This window comes from Lagopus leucura, unplaced genomic scaffold, assembly GCF_019238085.1.
Source record: "Lagopus leucura isolate 7727_CA_CO unplaced genomic scaffold, USGS_WTPT01 Super-Scaffold_100008, whole genome shotgun sequence".
Taxonomy (NCBI): Eukaryota; Metazoa; Chordata; class Aves; order Galliformes; family Phasianidae; genus Lagopus; species Lagopus leucura.
The window spans coordinates 2825038-2847183 of record NW_024962265.1 but is presented as its reverse complement, the minus strand read 5'-3'; the positions used below and the strand labels follow the sequence as shown (position 1 = coordinate 2847183).

Below are 22146 nucleotides of genomic sequence, written 5' to 3'. Positions count from 1 at the left end.
AATTTATGGACAACAGAAGCCATTCCCAAAACTGCCAACCTCATTCCTATAGGTAGGGGATCATGGATAGGGGTCAAATGTCCTTCCTTCAGGAGTTCAGCTGCCTCAGAGAAGCTGTATGCATCAAAACACAAATGAAGTGGGGCTTCACTATGAGCAGATAGACTTCCAAAAAGCCAAAGCAATATCCATTGGGACTTTTTACTCTATAGGCAGAGCACACAGTTTGTGTCTAATACTCACGCTCATACACCAGACAGCTATACTATGGTGATGATCCTTCTCAACTGCTTGTTCAGCCGCGTGTTTGGAGCTGAGAGGCTGCAGAAACCTGCTAATATTTTGCCCCTTCTACTGCCCTCAGCTGCAGGAACAGCTCTGGAGTCAGCAGCTCTGATGTGTCAAACCACTTCCTCCCCACGACGGCACGCACTGCGGCGCTGTGCATTAAGTTTGATTTCCTGGATAAAAGCTACTAATACTTGAAGAGGGAGCAGCCTTTAATCTCTCTGCAGAGCCAGTCAGTGAAACGACCATTTGCTGACCACAGAGTTCTTGCTAGTCCTTGGTAGTTCTAGGGCTAACCATGCAGTAGACAGCTTGTAGGGTCAGCCAACACAAACCCTTCGCTTCTCAGAAACTTCACCATCCTCGGCGTTACGGAGGAAAGATGTAAACAAGTCCCATGGAGCTCAAGCACCTTTTGATGTGGCTCTTGCTTGGATCCATCATGGGGACAAGGGCAGGTAAATGACTATTTCTGCTTTCTGGGGAGGGAAAATATGATTTGCATTTTCATGGTGGCTGCTGGAGGATGTTCGCAACATCCTGACTCTTTTCAGGTAAGGAAAGATGTTAAGCACTAAGGAATTTTTATTCTAAGAAAATGAGAGGAATGGGTTTTGTGCCCACAAAGCATCAGTCAGAGACAATCTAGAGCAGCATGGGATACTTTTGTCTGAGTAACCAACCCACCTCTGGAACAGTGGGCAGATCAAAGCAACTTTGGGCTTCTCAGGCAGCTTCTGAATTTGTTTTTCCATTTTGTACATTAGGAAATATAAAAACAGACACTGAAATGTCGTTGCTTCTATAGATAAAATTGATAGCCCTGCTATTAGCTAAAATGTGCCATCCAAGTTTGCTATAGGTACTAAAGGTACCAAATGTCCTTTCAGCCACACCTCCCAAGCAGCAGAACCTTTAAAATATAAATGGAGGCAGCTAATTCATTCAGCACAGTTTTATCTGTGTATCCATTACAAAACTGCTTATATTTGGCTTATTTACTGTGACAATTGTGTGCACTAAGGAGTGGTCTGGTGATGCATCAGTGTGTTTGCTTTTAAGCTGCTTTATTCGGGGGGGATTAAACTTATATTCTCAGGATAAATGTGGTATTTCCTTCTGTATCTGATGGTGACGTCTAGGTTCAGAGGTGTGAGCAGACACAGCCTAAAGGGTTTTGGATAAACTGATATTTTAGCAGCTAATGGATCATCTCCAGCAGAGCTGTGTCTTTCACTAAGGTCAGGGCATCTCAAGGAAAGATTGAGATGCTTATATCCAAACAGCTCTACCCATTAATGCAGAAGTACTTCAACAAATATTTCACCCTCAGCTGATTTCATTCTGTTTAAATAATTTTGACTGTAAAGGCTGAACCTTTTCCTATGCGGAGTATTTTGTTTGCCAAACGAAGTACCACTGCCCACGGCAGCTGTTGAAGTGCTGCATGTGAGAGCATCGCAGTGAGACTTTCAGCCAGAGAAATGTAAATGGATGGGATCGCTTCTGGGATGAGTCAGGTCCCTGCATCTTGCTTTCTGTATTACTGTGCCCAGGAGACATTGTGAGACTTCTTGCTGACAAGTCTCGTTTATCAGAAATCTTTCTGGGTTTTGGAAAAAAAATGGTGAGGTGTTAAGTAGTTGCATTTTATGCAATTTCACATGTTCCAGTTCTTTGATGAATAAATAAATGCATAGCGTTGCATTCTTCGCTGTACCTCTAAGCTTCCCTCAGCTCCCTGTATTTATTCGGAATGTCTCTCCCAGTGCTCATACATAATAATTTATATAAATTCGTCTATGCAAGTAACACAAATGGGTAGAAACACTGCCCTTTGTACCAGCTTAGGACTTTTTATTGTATAAATGCCTGAAGTACTGCAGTTGCAAGACCTGCCGTATTTATTCTTTATGGGGTTCGACAAGGAGAGTGTTTATTCCTTATGGTGTTCAACAAGCAGACCTGGCATAAGCAAAGAAAAAGGAAAGAAGCTAGACCAACATGGTCAAAAAAGAGCCATGTCTTCCTCATCCCAACACACACAATCCTGGTCATGTCATTTTGCCTTATTCTTTTCAGCTCTTCCCAATATTTCAGGTTCAGTTCAGTAAACAGATCTTGCCATAGTTGTTGTTTGCAAGAGTTTCAGTAAAAAAAAAAAAGAACCATCGGGAATAAATATCACTGGGGGAAAAAGAAAATAAAATCTATTATTTCAAAGAACAGTTTCACTGATGGGTCTCAAAGTGTTTTGCAGGGGGCAAAGTTCTCTGACATTATATGGGGAAACCAAGGGTCGTTAATTTAAACTACACCTTAGTGCTGAAGAGGAAAAGAGAAATTCAGGTTTTCTCCTGAAGAACATCACTTTTACCTCACTTACCCTGCACAGCAGCAGTGCCTAGGAGCTGTAGGCATGGACAAGACGCATGCTAGGTGAGGGTCAAATACAAGATAAAAGCTAGACTCTGCTCCTATGACCTTTCCATCTTGGTATTCATTTTACAGGAATACATTGAATATATTTGCAAGTCAAACCTGGAAGGGATTAAAACTCACAAAAGGAAGAATTTCATTCAGCTGAATTTCATTCACACAAGATGGGTACCAGATCTCAGTCATTTAAATGAGAGGAATTTCTTTCCCATTATACTTGCATATTAGCACTTGCTTCCATGGATTTGAAATGCAGTGCAGAATAAATTAAAGTTGTCAACAACACACAAGTGCTTCTTTTAAGGTCAAATAGAGAGCAAATATGCTTATAGAACTTCCAGTTATAGCGATACTCAGCAGCAAAGTGCCCATCGTAGAGTTACAATCTAAAACTAATTTTTTAATTGTTAAAATTGTGATCCTGCTAAGAAAAAAGAATACTGTGGAAAGAAAGCCTGCAGTATCTGCTTCTGAGATAGAGAGATCTCCTCCCTACATATGTCCCCATATGTCCTTCACTTCCAGTTTGCTATTAAGGGTCTTTTAGAACCTAAATGATGCCATGATTCTGTATGATTCTATGATTACCTTTTATTATGGTAAAAAAATCCACTGTAGCTACTACTGGAAAAAAATGACCTTTGACTCTGCTCACTATATAGCATCACTTGCTCCCTGTAGTATCATGATTTTGGCCCCACTGTTTTATTTCCTGATGTCCAGCTGAGTACCTTTGTCTCTCCTGTTACATCAGCTGCATCTTCAAATCCAAGCTTTTGGATGTTAACTACCTGTGTTCTTCATCTCCAGAATTTATCTCAAATCTTGGAACAATTTCCCAACCTGGATTACTTACTCTTCTTTCCACCTCCTTCAGTGCTTCTCTAAAATCACATTTCCAATGTCCTCTTATGACTTTCTTTGCTCAAATCCCTGTTCCTCATCCCAGCACTTTATCATCTGCTGCTTTTTCTTGATGTTCTCTCTTTTTAAAGTGCAAACATTCAGAAAAAGGATATATATTTTTCTTTAGTTGTCAAAATGTTCCATTCATCACAAGGTCAGAAAAAGCAATCAACGCTGACAGATAATTTCCATTCCACTCACGAGAATTCCAACAAAGATCTCAATGACCAGTTCTACACTAAGATCATAAATCAAATCAAATGAGTTCCAAATTCCAAAAGTCAAGATTCCCACCAGGCCTTTTTTCAGTGTTGTCCAAGACTGGGACACTTGCTGATCATCCAGTTCAGTTATTATCAGAGAGGATATTTTCCATAGCCCTTCCAATCCAACAAAAGGAAAGGCTGAGAAAGTTCCAGCCAAAGGAGTCTGAATGTCCACCATTGCTTAAAAAGCCAAATTTCCTTCTCAGTGATGTATAATTCCATTTAGAGGAAAATACTCAAGAGCCAAGTGTAACAGAAGCCACAGATTAATTAAAAAAAAAAAAAAAATTAGATAAATCTATTTAAAAACCAAATGCCACATACCAAAATGATGCTTTCACATACAATACCTACAAAATCAGACGCTATGTTCTCCTATCATTTTGCATTCAGGATTTTCCTTTAAAGAAACGGAGCTCTGTGATTTTACCACAGAACCAAGAAGGCTGCATTTGAGCTGGTTTACCTACCGTTCTCTCCCTTATGAAACATTCCCCCTTTCCTAACTTTCCCTCTTTCGAATCCACATTTGCAGTGCAAGTCCCCTGTCCAGTTCCTACCAGGTGTGAGATTTCAGCTTCCTTAACCTTAGCCATTTGCATCATTGGTGTCTCCATCAAGATGGATGAGTAGACCCCCTCCCTGGCCAGAGGAGATAAAGAGATACTTTTAAGGCACAGATCATCTACCAGATTGCATATAAGGGTGTGATGAGTCACCTTCTGCAAGTCCCTTTCTAGTGACTACAGAGGGATTTGAAATGTCTGCTATTTGTCTGCTGGGTGACACTCATTAGTTTATGCTTTAAAAAAAGGCATGAATCTATTTTAATGGAGATAGATATGTTTATGGAAGAAGGGAGACAGATCACTGAATCATAGAATCATTACAGAATGATAGAATCGTTTGATTTGGAAGGGACCCTTAAAGGTCATTTAGTCCAGCTCCTCTGCTGTCCATGTCCTGAACATGGACATCCACAGCTCGATCAGTTTGCTCAGAGCCCTATTCAGACTGGCCTTGGATGTCTCCAGGGATGGGGCAACCACCACCTCTCTGGGTTTCCTGCTCCAGTACCTCACCACCCTTATCGTAAAACCTTCTTCCTTATCTTGTAAAAATTCCTTCCTACTTTTAATCTCTCCTCTTAGTTTGAAACCATTTCCCCTTGTCCTAACACAACAGATCCTCCTTGGATCATTTCTGTGGCCCTCTCCTGGACGCACTCCAACAGGTCCATGACTCTCCTGAGCCAAGGACTCCCCATCTGAACGCAGTGCTGCAGGGGAGGTCTCGTAGAGCAGAGCAGAGGGGCAGGATCAGGTCCCTTGCCCTGCTGGCCATGCTTCTTTTGTTTCAGTCTGGGACACAGTGGGCTTTCTGTTCTGAGAGGACATGTTGCCAGCTCACGTCCAAGTTTCCATCTACCACTTACCCCCAAAATTATCAGTGAAGGAACACCTTGGTCACCAGAAGACACAACAAATAGCCTCTTCAGGCTATTCTGTTGGGAACTCACAGCAGTGGAGATTTAAGATTGAAATGAAATCAGTGCACTGTCTACACCATGTTAATTCCCAATGCAAACACTAACTGCAGAGTGCCCACCCACCTCTGCAGCTGATAGAGAAGCACCTGTAGGCATTGCATTGAAGAATCTAATTTAGATGCCTACTGTCCTCCAGAGATGCCTTCTCAGCTCCACTCCTTACAGAGGGAGATAAGAAAGCAGCTTCCTGAGGTTAAACTATGCTTCATATCTTATCCCTCTGCACAAGAAAGGTTTTTCCACTGTAACAAATTCCAGTCTTGTTCATGGAAATATTTAGATTAAGAACGCTTTCATCCTTTTTAACAAAGTGTTAATAGAGAAGTCCCCAGCTCATACTCCAACTTACTTTATGCTGTCTTTTCAATAGAAACATGTTCTAGAATAACACACTCAGCAGACATTCAATTCTCTATTCCTTAGAATAAAATAGGAACACAGAAATCCATCCCCTGCCCTGCAGGTTTGGTGTCTTTCCTATTGCTGTTTTCATCTGCAATGCATTTCTGTCATTTGAATTGCAGACTCGTTACAAACCAAGATGAATTCAATAATCTGTGTTTGATCTACAGTAAAGACAACCAAAATCTTGCAGGCAAATTATCGTAAACATCAGGTCTGCAGCTCAGCACCACAGCTTCCATCTATTGCCAGCTTACAAATCCATATAGACTCACATGACATTAATCAGATGGGAAAGAAGCAAGCAGAGCTACAGCTACCTTGCTACTGGGCCCTTTGGGAAAAAGTTTTCAAGTTAGAAAAAGTTCATTACCATTTCAGTCCAGTTGCTGGTATCAATTCCTTCTGTTCACCCATATCAGTTTCGTCTTCATGAGGTATACTCTATTTAGAGAGCACGGAGTTTCAGACAGCAAGAACCCCTTGGGCTGAATTAGCTTTTCAGGAACAGCTGGGGATATCTCTTCATTTTGACACAGTTGGATTTCTTGGCATCTCTAGGGAAAGGCTCTCTTCATCTCTGAACTGGCGAGTGTTTGAACTGCCTGGCTTCGTCCCCTGCTCCTAGCCAGATCTTCAAACAGCCAGTTTCCTACTGATCCATTCCTATTGCCTTTGTATTTAGGGGAAAAATGTCCTATGTCTGCAGCTCGCTGTTTTAACTTTACATCAGAGTAATGTCAGCGCCGGTGACACATCACGTGGCAGAGGAAATTCTGAGTTTAGGTTGCCATGGCATGACTCACTGCCTGTGTTTGACTAATCACTAAAAATACCTGCTAAGAATTTCCCCATTCACATATTTGGGACGAAAGGTGCTGTTCTGATGCCTTGTCTAACACCACTTGGCCAACTCAGATATGGAAGAGAAAAACACAGGTGAGCTTCACAAAAACTGGTACTGAACAACTACTGCGAGCAAAGATTTCTATTGGGTCAATAATATATGTGACTGGGAAATCTCAGGGAAGACATACAAGCACTAAAGGAACTGATGAGGTTTAGCTAATGGTTTTCTTTCCTCTGAACCTACATAGGGGAGATTTAGACTGCATGTAAGAAAAAAAAGATCTAGCTGTAGATGTCCCTGTTCATTGCAGAGGAGTAGGGCTAGATGACCTTTAAAGGTCTTTTCCAACTCAAATGATTCTATGATTCTATGATGATGGCATTAAATGTCGAGGAGAGCCAAAAGCCTAACTTGTGGGGATAGAAAGTAGAGATAAAGTCAAGGAGATGAAGCTGTGAAAAATAGATCCACAGCGAGTAATTTATGGAATTTCTCAACTGGTCAGAGCACTGAAATAAAGATCTCCATCACTAGTGCCATGGGATCTCTGTGGCTATTTTATGTGTTATTGAAAAGCTCTTCAATCCTGCAGCATAGAGTAAGGTTTATCTTGCCTAATTTCTGGTTAAGGACCCAGTCTCACCCTAATGCCTGTATTCCTTGCCTAATTACTGAATTTCAGTGATTTAATTGTTAGGTATGCATCAGTTACAGAAGGCAGTTAAGTTTCATTTAGCACAGGATGATAAACTTACAAAAGATTTGGCATGGTTTGTAGGCCAAAACACAGGCACATCAAGGAATTCTGCCTAGCACTGGCCTCTGATAGCACCTATAACATGTCTGTGACCTTTTATGGGTGCCTCAGATGCCTTAAGACATCTGAAATGGCACTGGGGAATCTTTCCCTAAGTTGGAATAGCAGGAACCCACCTATCTTATGGCAGAGATGACAAGCAGAGCTTGGAAGGCTTAACCTTAATTTTGGGGAGCACACCAAAGGATACTCTGCTTTTCATTTTACATTTCACAGGTATTGATTGTCTGAATTATAAGTCTCCATGCACTACATGATCATATTGAAAAACTGTTCCAAAATTTCCAAGAATGCTGTAGGCACCAAAAATCATAGAATTGTAGAGTCATTAATGTTGGCAGAGACCAATAAGATCATCTAGTCCAAACATCAACCCATCACCACCACGTCCACTCAACCATGTCTCCCAGTGGCACATCTACCCTTACTCTGTTGATATGAGGAGAAATGAGGACTAGAATGGTTAGATAGTTAGTAGCTCTGAATGTTAAAGTCATATGGCAGTTTTGGCGGGGAGGAGATGAAAATGGTGAGGGGTGATGAAGCTTGCAAGGGAAGGAAAGAGAGGAAAGTGATTATCAGGTTTGAAGTAGAAGGCAATGAGGGTAAACAGCAACTTTGAGGATGGAGATATGAGCGGTGTGCTGAAGGAAAGCCAGGAGGCAAAATCCCAATGGGAGATTTGAAGGTGATGTGAGGACGCTGAAACAAAGACCACTGTTACAGTGTCATGGAATCTTAGTGGTTTTAAAACTGATTATTGGCACGAATGTAGCCCCAGAGCTGCTGTAAAATTAGGCAGAAGTCAGAGGAAGAGAGGCTGGGCTGTGGAAAACTGGGCCACCAGAGGTTATGAGGTAGATGTCTCCTGAGTGTGCTGGTCTTTTATCAGATCTACATTTTCTTATCACGAGAACACAAACAAACTAACATTAATTGCCTCCTAGGTGAAAAATAGCAGAAAATTAAAATTAACCGTCCTTAAAAAATGTAAAAAGTCAGAAATCTAGTCACAGAGTAGACCTGCACTCCTATTTCTTAGTTGCCTCACTTTTTTCCCATCTGTTGACTCTTCTATCACCCACACTGCAGGGATTTTGAGTCTTTTGGGGTCAAACCATGCAGTTTCCTTGGGCACTCTTGGAAGATGATGGTAGATGGTAGGCAATACAATCCAGATCTCTTCCTGACTCCTTCTTGGCACAGTTTTTCTACCCTATCCTGTGATGTCTAATGCCATGAAACATTCTTGCACGCCTATATGCAACCACATACAGCCCCTGCAGCTTTGGAGGATACTTACTGTACCTTGAAGAGAGTGTAAAGATGTGAATTAGTTTGAGCCTATGAAGCTTCTAAATGTCAAAGCACTGGAAGTTCTTTTGGGTTTGGTGGCCAAATTATAGTTTCCAATCTTAGATGGACTTCACTGGGTGTATTGTCATGATCATGAATTACTATCACTATGTAATTTATATTCACATGAATTACTATCTACTGCCACAATTTCTAAAGTGCGAGATGGTAAGTTGGGCTTGTTTGGGTCAGGCATGGTGCCACTAACTGTCAGACACAGAAAATTTAGCATCCAAATATAAGACATTAGAAGTACAGAAGTACTACAGATCAGCATGTCAGGAACCTACTTATTCTTAAAAGGCAGGTAAAAGCCCACTTAAAGAAAAGCACCCTTGAACACAGATAGGACACCTAGAGACAATGAAGAGGAATAATGGCAGTTGATGTCTTGGCACATCCATATTCATGCATGAGGACTGGTATAATAGTAAACCCGAAAGCTGATCAATTCTGTATCAAAAAAAAGGGAGAGGAGGTCAAACATGACAAGAACAATGGTTTTGAAAGGATATGATTGTTGGAAAGGAGAAGATTCTCAAAAATGAGAGCAGAAGAAATGTTTAGATGTGGTACTAAGGGACACGGTTTAGTGGGTTTATATTGGTAGTAGGCAAATGGTTGGACTGGATGATCTTGGAGGTCTTTTCCAACCTTGATGGTCCTATGATTCCATGGTTCAAAACATGTGATGTGACAGTAAAGAAGTGGAAGCCAACAGAGAGAAGCAAAGAGAAGCCCAAAATGGCCAAGGTAAGGCCTAGGAGAGTCATCTTTCTAAATTCTTTCTGGATCAGAAGGAATGCGGTTGTAAAAGCCAAAGAAGATACATCAGTAGTTTAGATGAGAAAAGGTGAGAATGTGAGTGATGTGGATGAAATGAAAGGTCTAGATAATAGGAATGTTGCATGAGATCCAGCTGAATCTTGTACCTTTTGATCCAAGAGCACAGCTCAACTGGAAACCAGGTATTGCTCACTGCCACCCCTGTGCACCATTTATATGCAACCCTCATCTGATGCCTGCAACTTCAGAAGAAGCCTAAACTCATTTGATCATTGACTGAAACAACAGTTGCCCTTCATGATGAATAGGCTAGATGCTGTGGCTTTTCTTATGAAGAGACTAAAGAGTTGTAGGTTTGGGTACCTTGTGTTGAGATTCAGATCTGCAGCCTGCTTCAAAGAGGCGTTTGAAGTCTTGAGGGAAACATGCTTTTAGCTTATAGGGAAAGTGAGAGTACGTGCTCTCAACTTGCTGCTCATCTGATAACTCTTTAATTTTAATCACCCTGACAGTCTGTGGTAAACCATGTGGTTAACTATTTCGAGTGCCGTGTGCTTCACTTGAAGCCACAGTCTGATTTGGTTGTGAGGTGAGTTCTTTGATAACACAAAGACACGGGGGCATGAAAATAGTCCTTGTGTGGCTTGGCTGTTAAGCCATTCACAATGCTCTTCATTGTGGCCTTCTTTAAACTTAGTGACTTTTACCAAGTGCAGGATAATGAAAAGCAAAAAGGGCAGAAAATATCAAAGTGAGAAAATGATGATTGGCTCTAACAGAGCTTTACAGGACTGGGCTTGGGGATTGCTGGCTGGTTTGCTATGGGCATGGCTTTGTTTCAAGGAGAAGTCACTTTAGGAAGTCAAGGGCAGATGCCAAATGAACAGCTATCAGGAATTCAAGGCCCTTTCAGAGTCTTTCTCGCTAGTTCCAAGGCTGAATTAATTATGGCTGTAGAAAATGTGAAGACAGTGATTAAACATTTTATTCATAATAGCTGTTACTATTATGCATAAGCTTAAGGGGCCACAGATCATGAACCCAAATACATCGAGTGCCTGCCCCAATGCACCCAGTATGTTTTATTTTCAGATTTCTCAGCCTTTAGACCTTAAAAAAATCATTAAGCAGTGCCTTTATTATATTCTGGGTCTGCAGCTCAACTTTCAAGTGCACTGAAAATGATCTCAATTCATTCCAACTGATTGAGAAGTATATTTAGTTGCAATTTGCTGATGACACAGCACTTAACATCCTTGTTTGGGGACAAGTTATATATAGGTTTGAAAACTAATTTCCTAGTAAGCTGCTTGTTGGTGTGCCCAGAGAGAACTGTCTACTCTGCTTTTGCAGATGACTGAAACTTTTAATAATTTTTTATTAAGTGTAGACAAATGCAAGTTTCATGTTACATCGTGGAGATTCCCAATGGAATTTTTCTGCGCTTTGCACAAATCTGTTCTTGTAAAATCAATGGTAATGGCTAATTCCAATGTGAATAAAGATAGTTAATAACAACAATATTTAAAAAATAATATAAGTAATAAGTGTATTTTAAATCATGTAAAATAACTAATAATTTAATTAGAAAACCAAAGCCTCTTCTTGACCTGGAGACAATCAATCAAAGAAGCAAAACTTCTCCCATTGCTTTCATGCCACCCAGTTTCATCCCTTAGCACTCCAACAATGGGCCAATCCTCTGTTAGGAGGAAGAGGAGGAGGAGGAAGCTGGATTTGCACACTGACTCAGCTGACTCTGGGTTTACTTCCAGACCAACCAGAGCTGCAGACAGACCTGGATGTCCGCAACACATGGTGCCATCACCTCATGGTCATGCACCAGGCTGCACCTGGGTGACTTTCAAACCTCCCATGATGTCTTTCTACAGGAGTGCTGTCCTGTCGCAAGCAGCAGCTCCAGGAGATCTGTACATGGAGAGCTCTTTCTAAGAAAATTGGTACAGGGGAGCCTTTGCCCATCTAACTTCAATGCCACAGCCCCATAGGATCCCAGACATAAATGCAGTAATGCAGAGCTCACTCTGGTTGACAACCTGAATTGTGTTTCACCCAGGTGATGTTCTTACCAAGCTGAATTTAATTTCCCTTAGCCAGCTCAGGTGAATATCTCCCAAACCCCTTCTTCTAACATCTATAACTTCAAACCTCTTACTGGGAGCAGAATTGGACCCAGATACTTAACTGAGCACAGTCTGGCACTGATAGTTCAGAAAGATACTGGAAGCCTTTGGAGGCAGGTGCACAGGCTGTTCTAAATCATAGATTTTCTGATTGCAGAAAAATGCCCACCTCTGTCAACTACTGAATTTGCTAACGTGGCTGCTGACACATATCCACTGAAGACCAAACTGCGTTATGAGTGTGACAATGGCTACAGGAGAAGAAGTGGGAACTCCTTGACCATTCGGTGTTTGAAGGTATCAGGGACTGCTTCTTGGGTCCACGATGAACTTGTATGCATTGGTAAGCGATTACCAACTTTTTTGGCACTTGTGGTGTTTTCCCAGAGTGAGTATGCAAGATGTAACAGGGCACTTCGGTAACAAATGATCTTTTGTGCTTGTCTTTGCTAATTAAAACTTCTAACAAGTCTGTTCTGTCTGTAAAAGCCTGACTGCTCAGGCTTAGCTCTGCTCTTTGCCCTGCTATCATGCAGTAAATATATCTTCTTCTCACAGATGAGAAATTTTTGTTCTCAAAGAATCACACAGCTAAGTTAAATTCTACACAAGAGCCAGCAAGAGAAACCCAGAGCCCAGCACCTCCGAAGCAAGTAAACAATTCAAGTAAGTTAGAGTCTAATCAGTACTGTAACACTTCTCCCATTCATTTCCATGGAAGCAGTATAGGAGTGATAATGAGCAATTTTTAATTATTTTGGTAGTCAGGGAGAATAAATTTGCTATAATACCTGTTTGTCTGAGCAAGTGAAAACGTGCAAGTAAATGATGTTCAAGAGGTAGGAAAGTTTGGTATATCTTACTTGCCTGTATTTTATATGAATACAAATCACGTTGTTTCTTCCTAGGTAACAGTGATAGGATGAGAGGTAATGGCCTTAAGTTGTAGCAGGGGAGATTCAGGTTGGACATTAGGAAAAATTTATCCTCAGAAAGAGTGGTGAGGCATTGGCACAAGCTACCCAGGGAGGTGGTGGAGGAAGTGTCAAGAAATGGGGAGATGTGGCACTGAGGGACATGGGTTAGTGGGCATGGTGGGCATGGGTTGATGGCTGGTCTGGACGAGAGCTTAGAGGTCTTTTCCAACCTCAATGATTCTATGATTCTATGCAAAACAAAAGCAGTAAATCAAACCTATCTGCCTAACAATGTGCTGCTTTGTGAATTCCCAGGTTTTTGTGGTATGCCCAAAACTGTCCTTCATGCCTCTCTGAGCGTACAACAAGTATATTCTGTGGGGCAAGTATTACGTTTCACATGCCCAACTGGCTACAATAAGCAGCTTCCTACCTCTGGCACCATCACGTGCGAGAATGTGACTGGAAGAATCAAGTGGATGCCCCTTGATAAGCCATGTACCAGTGGCAGCAGCCCTATAAACAAGCAGATGTCACATCTTATTGAGGCAGGTAAGATTTTTCTTTGGCATTACAACGGTGTCATGACCCGTTCACAGAGTGTCCACAGAAGGTCCTCTGCCAACACAGGAACAACCTAAGAAAAAACCTGCGTGGGGTTCAGGATGGAGAGATCAGTGACCATAGGACTCTGACATTGGTGGAAATGATGCTCATGGGAAGGACATAGTTACATCCCACTTGGTCTTGGGAGATTTCATACTAAAAAGGAAGAAGAACTTGGGAGCAGATAGAGCAACTCTGTCACAGATTAGGATGAAAATAGTAGAATAAGCTTTTCTCTTTTCTCCTTGCTACTGACAGATGAGGCTATTGTAGCTTCAATTCAAACTCCAAAATTGTAACAGCATTTCTCATGGTGAATAGTTTTAGATGAATTGTACAACAGAAAGACTTACTTATTCCCAGGTGAGTATAAGAGAGCCCAGATGACTACCTCAGAAGCTACACCTATATAATGACAGGTGAGAGACATGGCCACGTAGTGGGGCAGGGACATTTGGACAGGGTCCTTTGCCTGCAGAATGACCTCTGCCTCATTTCTGCTCTGTCTGTAGAAACAAATCATCTTACTGGGCACACTGGTTCAGCATTATACAAAGAATGTCATCCCTTTTTTATAGATCTGGATGTTTCCCTGCAGTACGTAGTTAGCAGTGTTTCAAATATGGCAGTCACAAACTGTTCTTCGGTCTTTACTCCTCTTTCAGGTCATTTTCTTCCATTCATAATTACCCTTAATGCTGTCAGGATGAAGGAACTTCTCGCTACAGTGGAAACAATCCATCAACACGCCAGTCCTAGAACAGGATACAACCTCTTGAAAAGTCAGAGATTATAAATATTTGAAGCTTTAAAACTAGGATTACAAAAAACAAATGTCTGGATGGTGACATGGGCCATCTGGGCCTTTAAATTCTTTAATTCAACAGAACAATAATTTCATTTTCCTGCAAAAGTGCACTAGAGCCTGAGTAAGACCAGTCTTTTTTGTCAGTGCACTGAAAATGTATTCGCCCTAAGGAACAGGCTGCCCAAGGAGGTGGTGAAGTCACCATTGCTGGAGGTGTTCAACAAAAGGATAGATATGGCACTGAGGAATATGGATTAGTGGGGATGGGTGGATGGCTGGACTGGATGACCTTAGTGGTCTTTTTCAAACTTAATGATTCTATGGTTTTATTTTTTTTTTTCCCTTTGTTACTACGTAGTGCCTTTAGTGGTGCCATATAGGGTCTCTCCTTTTTCTGCTCCCCCCTTAGCAGTGAACACAAACACATTTATCCACTCTTAAAAAACCTCCCTTGTTAGAAGGTAAAAAGCCTTCTAATACCTCACACTGATGTATGAGAGTTCAGAGCTTCCTTTTTGCAGGATAAGGGAGAAATTAAGTGGATTTCTATCACTAGGAAGGATTTTGTTTCCATTTCTGGGGAAAAAGTGGTCCCATTTGAAGCCATATTTCCAAAGTCTTGTTTGGCACTTTGACAGTCATCCGTCCCAGTCTCGTGTGAAATAAAGATCCTAGCTGGATCCTATTCCCTCCAAGCCACCTCATGCCCACCCTTGGCAGATACCAGATCAGCAGATATGTTGCTATCCAGGCTGGCAACATCCATCGATGGCCAGGAAACAAACATGACGATTACTCAGTGTGCAGTGGCAGACCTGTCACACCTAACCCAACTTTGCCCTCATTACTACCTTGATGCTGGGATGAGCTCTCTCCTCACCAGAAGAGCAAATCAATACAAAATCAAGATTTTCTCTCTCTTTGTATGTTCAACTCATCCATCCTTTTCCTCATCACTGATATGGCCAGTGACAAGTATGTCATTTTGTTAATTGGGCTCAGACTTCACATCATCTTGTAGAGAATTACTTTGCCTTTAATTTGCTGTTCTATTGAAGAGATCCATCTCTGTTCTAAGAGCCAGTAAGTGTACTGCAAGACATACCTGTGCCCATGGATCAGATGAAAAGTCAGTAAAGAAAGTGTGCAGACTGTTTAAGCACTACTGCTTTTTACGAAGTGGTTTCCAAAGGCGTATAAGGGGTGTAAAGGAAAATAATCACCCAAAAATCTGTTTTTTAAATGAAGTAATTTTCAAATTCTTCCTCTGAAACTTTATGTGAATTCAGTGCATATCTTCCACTGAAGAAAGGGAGGAAAATGTAAATATTTAAATGATGTGTTTCTTACACATTTCCAAAGGGCTGAAAAAGGACGGGAAAATAAAATATTTGCTCACAGCTAAAACCGATGCATTTAGATCAGTCTGAAATGATTTTCTCCTCCCCCTTCCCCATCTCCCATTCAATCATTAGCTGCTAAAATAGAAATCAGCTTTTACTGTGCATATGCTCAAGACTTCGTACAAGGGCTCTTGATTCCAGCTGGAGTCTGCTGGCAGCCGTAGCGCACATAATAATGAAGAGGAATAATGTAGTGTGATAAAGGAAGGGAAGGAAGGATATTGCTAACTATGCCAGAGGATGCAACAACAGGATCTCCTGGTTATTTGGCCATGGTTGCTCTCTTGTCTCCCAGATCCCCTCAGGCTGGGTCTGTTTGTCCCCAGGAGCAAAGCAATGGGGCCATGTGGGGGGAATTATTGTCTCTGGGCATAGAGACAGGATAAGCTGCTTTTCTACTTCTCCCGGTTGGGGTAACTGCAGTAATCCCTGTGGAGCACTGCAGATAACTCCAGGTGCTGATTTTGTGCTGATTCTGTATTTTTTGCAGTCATTTTTTCCATTCTGCTTCTCCATTCTGCTGTCTTTTTGTGAGTCACCGAGCAGAGATGATAAACGGGAAGGAACCAGGAAAATGTGAAACCTAAAAAAAATCCCTGGAAGAGCTCTCAGCCGGATCTACCACCTCATTACTGCACTGCTTGGATTTCTGAATACCTTCTCTGATATTAAATAAATGACCCCGGATTTTGGGTTGTCTGGTTCAGCTGTTAAATACTGGCAAAAGAAAAGGAGGAATCAGAGCTTCTGAAATCAAGAAGTGTGCATAAAACCACTTTGTCTCAGCCACTGTGGAACTGAGAGTGACAGTTCAAATAACGGGTGGAAAATGAATCCTGCGAGGAAATTAAGGTTAATTATGCAAATATGTTGGTTTCAGATAGATTGCGCAATCAGTCTTTTTCTATCTGGCTGATCTGTGGGAAGTCTGACGGAGCATCTGCCATCACCACCAAGTAATTCTTTGTCCTTCGTCCCCCTGATTTCTCAGACGTGCCACGACAACTTTGTACTGCAGGCTTATTTTAGTCTGGCCTCCTCACTGCTTCTATTGCTACACTGAGATGTAACTTGTTCCTGTTCAGAGCCTCCTCCGCCAACGTAATCCAAAGTGTCCCTGTTTCACACTTGGAAGTTCTCCTTTTCTACTCTTTCTCTGCAAATGCTCATTCCAGTTTTTCCTTATGTTTTTTACTAATTACCAGTGGGCTCTGCCTCTCTGCTGAATGGGAATTTTTCTCTACAAGGCGGGAGGAATTATAGAATAGAGTCACAGAGTGATAGAATGGCTTGGGTTGGAAGGGACCTCAAAGATCGTCTAGATCTCACTACCCCCACCCAAGATATAGAAAATAACTTTGTGAAGCCATCAGCAATGTGTTTAGCAGTGCTTTCAGTCAGTATGTGATAGGATAAAGCCATAGGTAGTGTAGAAAATGCTTTGAAACTTGTTTTATTGAAGATGGTCTACTGTGGTGCAATCTGTGCTTGGACTGTTACAGGGTTTCTGAGAATATGATAGGTGAAAAATTTTCAAGAATAATCAGTATCTCCCTGACTCTGTGGTGGGACAGAGGGCTGAAACAACCAATACCAGATGAAGCAGTAACTGAGGTCCTAAGTGGTGTCTTTTGCAGAAATTACAGACTGATTGCTCAGGCTGCCCAGAGATCTCCCATCTCTAGAGACATTCAAGGTCAGTCTGGATGGGGATCTGAGTGACCCAATGTAGCTATAGGTGTCCGTTTGCTGCAGGGCAGTTGGACCAGATGACCTTTAAGAGTTCCTTCCAACCCGAATGATTCCATGATTCTATGACTCTAAGATTCTATAATTGTCACCTCTCCCAGTAAGTACAGACAAAACCATAGAAAACCCGACTCTTCCCTGTAGTAAAGTTTTTTCTACCCATGGTGATGACTTTCCAGGGAACTGTGGCACTGAGATTTAAGCTAGTGAAACCAACGCCATGCTACAGAACAACCAGTTTGCACTGGTGACTCCAAGACCAGCAGGACCAAATAAGCAGGAGGCCTGGAGACTCACATCCAATGTGAGAAGGTGGCACAAAATATCACAGCCTAATTCTTAGGACAGCAGGGTGACTTTTCATCTGCAGAGGACAGATGGAGGGAATGCACTCCATCACTGAGATGAGGAAAGAGTCCTGCCTGAAGCTGCCTCCCAGAAACACAGTATAGCAATTATAGTATTCTGACATTACAACCTCATGTAAGTGACCAGGTGGACAAATGGACTGATCACCCAAGCACATTAGATGGTAGTACTGTCCCTACAGATCACACACCACTTTTTCTACAAAGAGATGCTGGAAGCCTGATTTCACCCAGGCCATGCTGTGCTATGCTATGCTATGTCATGCTATGCTATTCTATTCCATTCCGTTCCATCCCATCTCATTCCATTCCATCCCATTCCATTCCAGTATTGCTCCAGAGCAGAGGAGGCACAAGATTAATTTGGCAGTTCCTTTTATACTTGCAGAGCATCAAAAAGCCTAGTGCAAAGGCATCTGAGGACAGATTAAAGCATGACTTCAGCATGTGCAGTATTTGATATATACCTACTTTATTGGGAATTTATGAGGTTTGAATAGACCTCTGCTTCTTCTTCATTCTGCCTGGTATGACTGAGTTCAACTGAGAAAATACAAACAAATCTGAGACAAACAATGGGAAGGAACAAGTTCCTTAGAGGAACATATTTATCTCACCCTATTGCCTATATGTATATGTATGCCTATAGTTATTTATTTATGTCATATGTATCTACATACACATATACTGCACATATATACACATACGTATATGTAACTGTACATCTATATGTACATAGTTGTACATATAGATATACACATGTGTGCCCATATGTAGACCAAATCCCTCAGTGTTTAAAGGCACTTGTTTCTCTTCACTGACTCTAAATGATGCCCAAATTGACCAGATTACCTGTAGATGCTTACATGTTATGTCAAGAACCAAACAGGATTAATCCCTTCTAATTCGGTGGGCATGACATGTTAGTTTGTTTTCTATTTTGTAATTGAGTGCATGTCATTACTTTAATGAGTTGTATTCCTGTTGAGTTTTTCTCACTCCATAGCTTTGACATTTATACTTTCCATAGCTTTATTCCTGTTGGAACAAGACTGATTTGTAATATGTATCTTTATAAATACATGATGGTCTATTAAACACTGCTATATTGTATGGGAGCAAACAGCAATCTGTATTTATGCAACAGATAATATCTTTTCAAACCTGCCAGCTGCTCTGAAGTGTGCAAGCAGTGATACTGAGCTCTCCTGTTTCCTTTGTTTAATGCACATTAGTTACTGTTAACATAACTATGTTAAGCACTGCAATTAGGTGGGCATGACTTGTCCCACTCATGGCAGTTTACTGCAGAAAGCTAATATTTTACCTGCTTCTAGCATGTACATTTTTAGCCAGTTACACAGAAAATGAGTCATGTCACCCATTGCTCTGATGACTTATTCCACTTTCTCTAGTCAGGTTGCTTCATGGGCTCTCTCTCTATATTTTGTCTTTGTTTCTTGGCAATCAAGGGAGATATATTGCTGGCATGGTACCTGTAAGCCATACATACTGGAGAAATATTACAGGATTCAATTTTCTTAGCTATGAATGTCTACAAAGGGTCAGAACTCAGGTGATGTCCATGGGAGCTGCATATGTCCTTCATCAGAAAGCCATAAGTCTCAGACGAGCTGTCCTTCGCCTCCTGGTGGAGCTTGTTGGCCCTCTGGGGAAATGTTTGTATTGGAGGCTCGGTCCTTCAGTGCGACACACAGAGGAAATCAATAGGGTGCAGCCTGGAAGGAAAATCCACCATTGAAGGAGGCTGTGGCCAAACGGTCACTGTCCTGCTTTCTCCATAGTCTTTCTCCAATGCTTTCTCCATTTATTTCACATGAGGTGTGGTGTTTGATACTTTTATTTGGTAAACTTGATTTTCTCAGCATGGAATGATCAACAAACTGTAACAATAAATTATTCCGGGTGTTTGAATGCAGCTAGTCCTTCTTGTTATGTCTACCAACCACCACGATTCTCTGATTTTGTAATTCCGCGTGAGCTGAACTTTGAAAAATCCAAGATTTGTTTTCCATTACTCTGCTGGCAGCTGTAGAGCACATAATGAGGAGGAGGAATAATGTAGTGTGATAAAGGAAGGGAAGGAAGGATATTGCTAACTTTGCCAGAGGCTGCAGCATCAAGATCTCCTGGTTATTTGGCCATGGTTGCTCTCTTGTTTTGTCTTGTCTCTCTGTATTACTTTGAATGAGAAGAACATGATATAAAGAAGGTTTATTCCAGAGGTCTGTCTAAAGCTCGCATCATGGGTGGACTGCTACACCTAACTTTTAAAATGCAGCAGGAAACTAAAAAGTTCTGCAAAGGAGGATCTCTGACAACACAGATAAGGTGAACAGTGAGTAGATTTGTACAGCCTAGAGGCAGTGAAGCTCCCCAGCCCTCACACAGGGGTGAAAAAACATATACTTCTGTTTCGTATATATACTCAGGTGTCGGAAAACTTGGTTTTCCTGAAGTCTGTAGCAAAAAGTAATCTTGCACACTGCCATTGCATGTGCCTTCATGTAGATTATGATTTTACTAGACGATCTTAGAGGTCTTTTCCAACCATAATGATTCCATGATTCTATGTCTCAGTCTGAGTTTGTCCCATCACAGTGGAGAAAACGGGAGCCCAGAGAGATTCAGCTATTAAATGCAGAAGTCCAACCAGGCTGAATGGTTTTCCAGACAGCATCAAAAAGATCCTCATCGACTCTATGCGGTGCTCAGACAGGAGCTCAGTGGAAACACCTACAGTGTGATCTGATTCCCTAAACAGAAAAATATGCCAGGGTCTGATACACTCAGTGTTGTCAGAGGCATCCACACAGGGATAGATGCCACAGCACAGGATCTATCAGAGGTTCTGCACTGACAGCTGGAAGCCAAGCAGCACAACTCAGCCCATCCTGCAGAATTACCCCCACATGTGGATGCCTACTTAAAGATGCCCAAGTAGTAAGCTGAGACCCAGCCCTAGAAGTAACTGAGACTTTCAGAATATGTCATTCACCTCTCTAAAGGCACTGCTGAAAGCATCTGCTACCACCCAAAGACAAAATAATTTCTCAAGTTCAAATTCAAGCACGATTCTTTTGGCTGCAATGACAAATGAAAAAACAAGAGGTGGGGACGTCATGCACAGGTACCATTCAGCAGCCAAAAATGGTCCATATCTCAGACAATTTAAAAGATGTAATCTGAGTGCAGAAAGGCAGTGAATAGTACAGGTCCGCCTCTCAGTCACATTCTTAACATTTCAGTTACCCACTCTTTTTACATTCATTTTTACTTCTATAGGAATAAATGTTTGGCAGGGCCAATGTATGCTTGTCTAGGGACTATGAAAGCATATGAGCAAAGAACTCAGGACTCCAGCAACACCAGCTCCATCAGTCATTTCCAGGTCACTAATTCCCTATTTTCTCCATTGGTTTTTATGTAGAAGAAATTCAGGGAAGATATTTCCCAGATAGATTTTACTTTTAAAGCTGCAGCATTTTTATCCATGCTAAATATTATTCTGGAGAAGCTCCAATGATTTTGCCTCAACCATGGATAGGTCCATATGGGAGAAAGGTGAAGTCTTTGGCTGCAGGGCAGAGTGGTACCACTACACAGAGTTCTACGAACATTTCTGCATAAATGGTTTCACCCATTTGCAAGACCTGAAATTGAGTCTTCTATCTCGCCAACAGCCTACATCTTCCCTCACCTTCCTGACACCACTCCTTCAATCGCTTGGCTGCATACTTGAGTTGCAAACCAGCTGTGCATTGCCCAAAAAGTCCATCTGGGATGAGTGCTGCCAGAATAATGCTCAGAGCTTGGTGACCCTTGGAGATGCTCCTGAATAATGTCACTGTAGATGTCCCCAGAAAGCCTTCCACATCCTCAGGGAAGCAGGTCGCGGTGCTGCCACAAGCTGATGAGAATGTCACTTTCTTTTAGCATGTCTAGGGCAGGAGGAGATATCAGAAACACCCTGCTTCAGCATTTCCAGGCTCAAACTTTCAGAATTTCCATTTAAAGGGGAATTTGGAAACTTCTGGGGTTTTGTTGTGATTCAGATTGAAACCACATTTTGAAATGACAAAATTTCCTGTGCACGGGTAGTCCTGTTTTCCAGCTCTCTTTGCTCAAAACCAAAGGTTTCTCTCTCTTTTTTTTTTTTTTATATTGTTTTTGTACTGTTGAAACTCCCCCAGTCCTTAAAAAAATATCTGTCCTAGTGCGGCAGATGAGGAAAACAGTAAAACTGAAAGTTGTTGTACTAACTGTTTCAGCTCTAGGACACAGTGCACAGTAAAATGGAAATAATTCTGTTTTCATTTCATGGATTGGAAACTTCGTAAAGCAGTCTCAGTCCCAGTCCAGTGCTCCATGTATTCAGGAACCTGAAACAACTCCTGACAGTTTGAAATGTTAGGGCAGGAGACCTGAGTCCATATGGATCTACAAAGAAAGGGGGATATGAGTGGTGCCC

General features: G+C 41.6%; 1 protein-coding gene across 1 annotated transcript; it reads left to right on the top strand.

The window, feature by feature from the left end:
* The first annotated feature begins 496 nt into the window (after positions 1-496).
* IL15RA (interleukin 15 receptor subunit alpha) lies at positions 497-19575 on the top strand. The gene is made up of 5 exons (XM_042872567.1): positions 497-746; positions 11961-12146; positions 12362-12469; positions 13036-13272; positions 16028-19575. The coding sequence occupies exons 1-5, from the start codon at positions 686-688 to the stop codon at positions 16069-16071; spliced, it is 636 nt and encodes a 211-aa protein (XP_042728501.1). The 5' UTR covers positions 497-685; the 3' UTR covers positions 16072-19575.
* The last annotated feature ends 2571 nt before the right edge of the window (positions 19576-22146 follow it).

Excerpts from the sequence above, each read along its gene's own strand:
- IL15RA (XM_042872567.1), top strand. The coding sequence starts at position 686 with ATGGAGCTCAAGCACCTTTTGATGTGGCTCTTGCTTGGATCCATCATG. Across the intron at positions 747-11,960 it reads CATCATGGGGACAAGGGCAG|AAAAATGCCCACCTCTGTCA; the intron begins GTAAATGACTAT and ends TTCTGATTGCAG. Across the intron at positions 13,273-16,027 it reads GTCACATCTTATTGAGGCAG|TCATTTTTTCCATTCTGCTT; the intron begins GTAAGATTTTTC and ends TATTTTTTGCAG.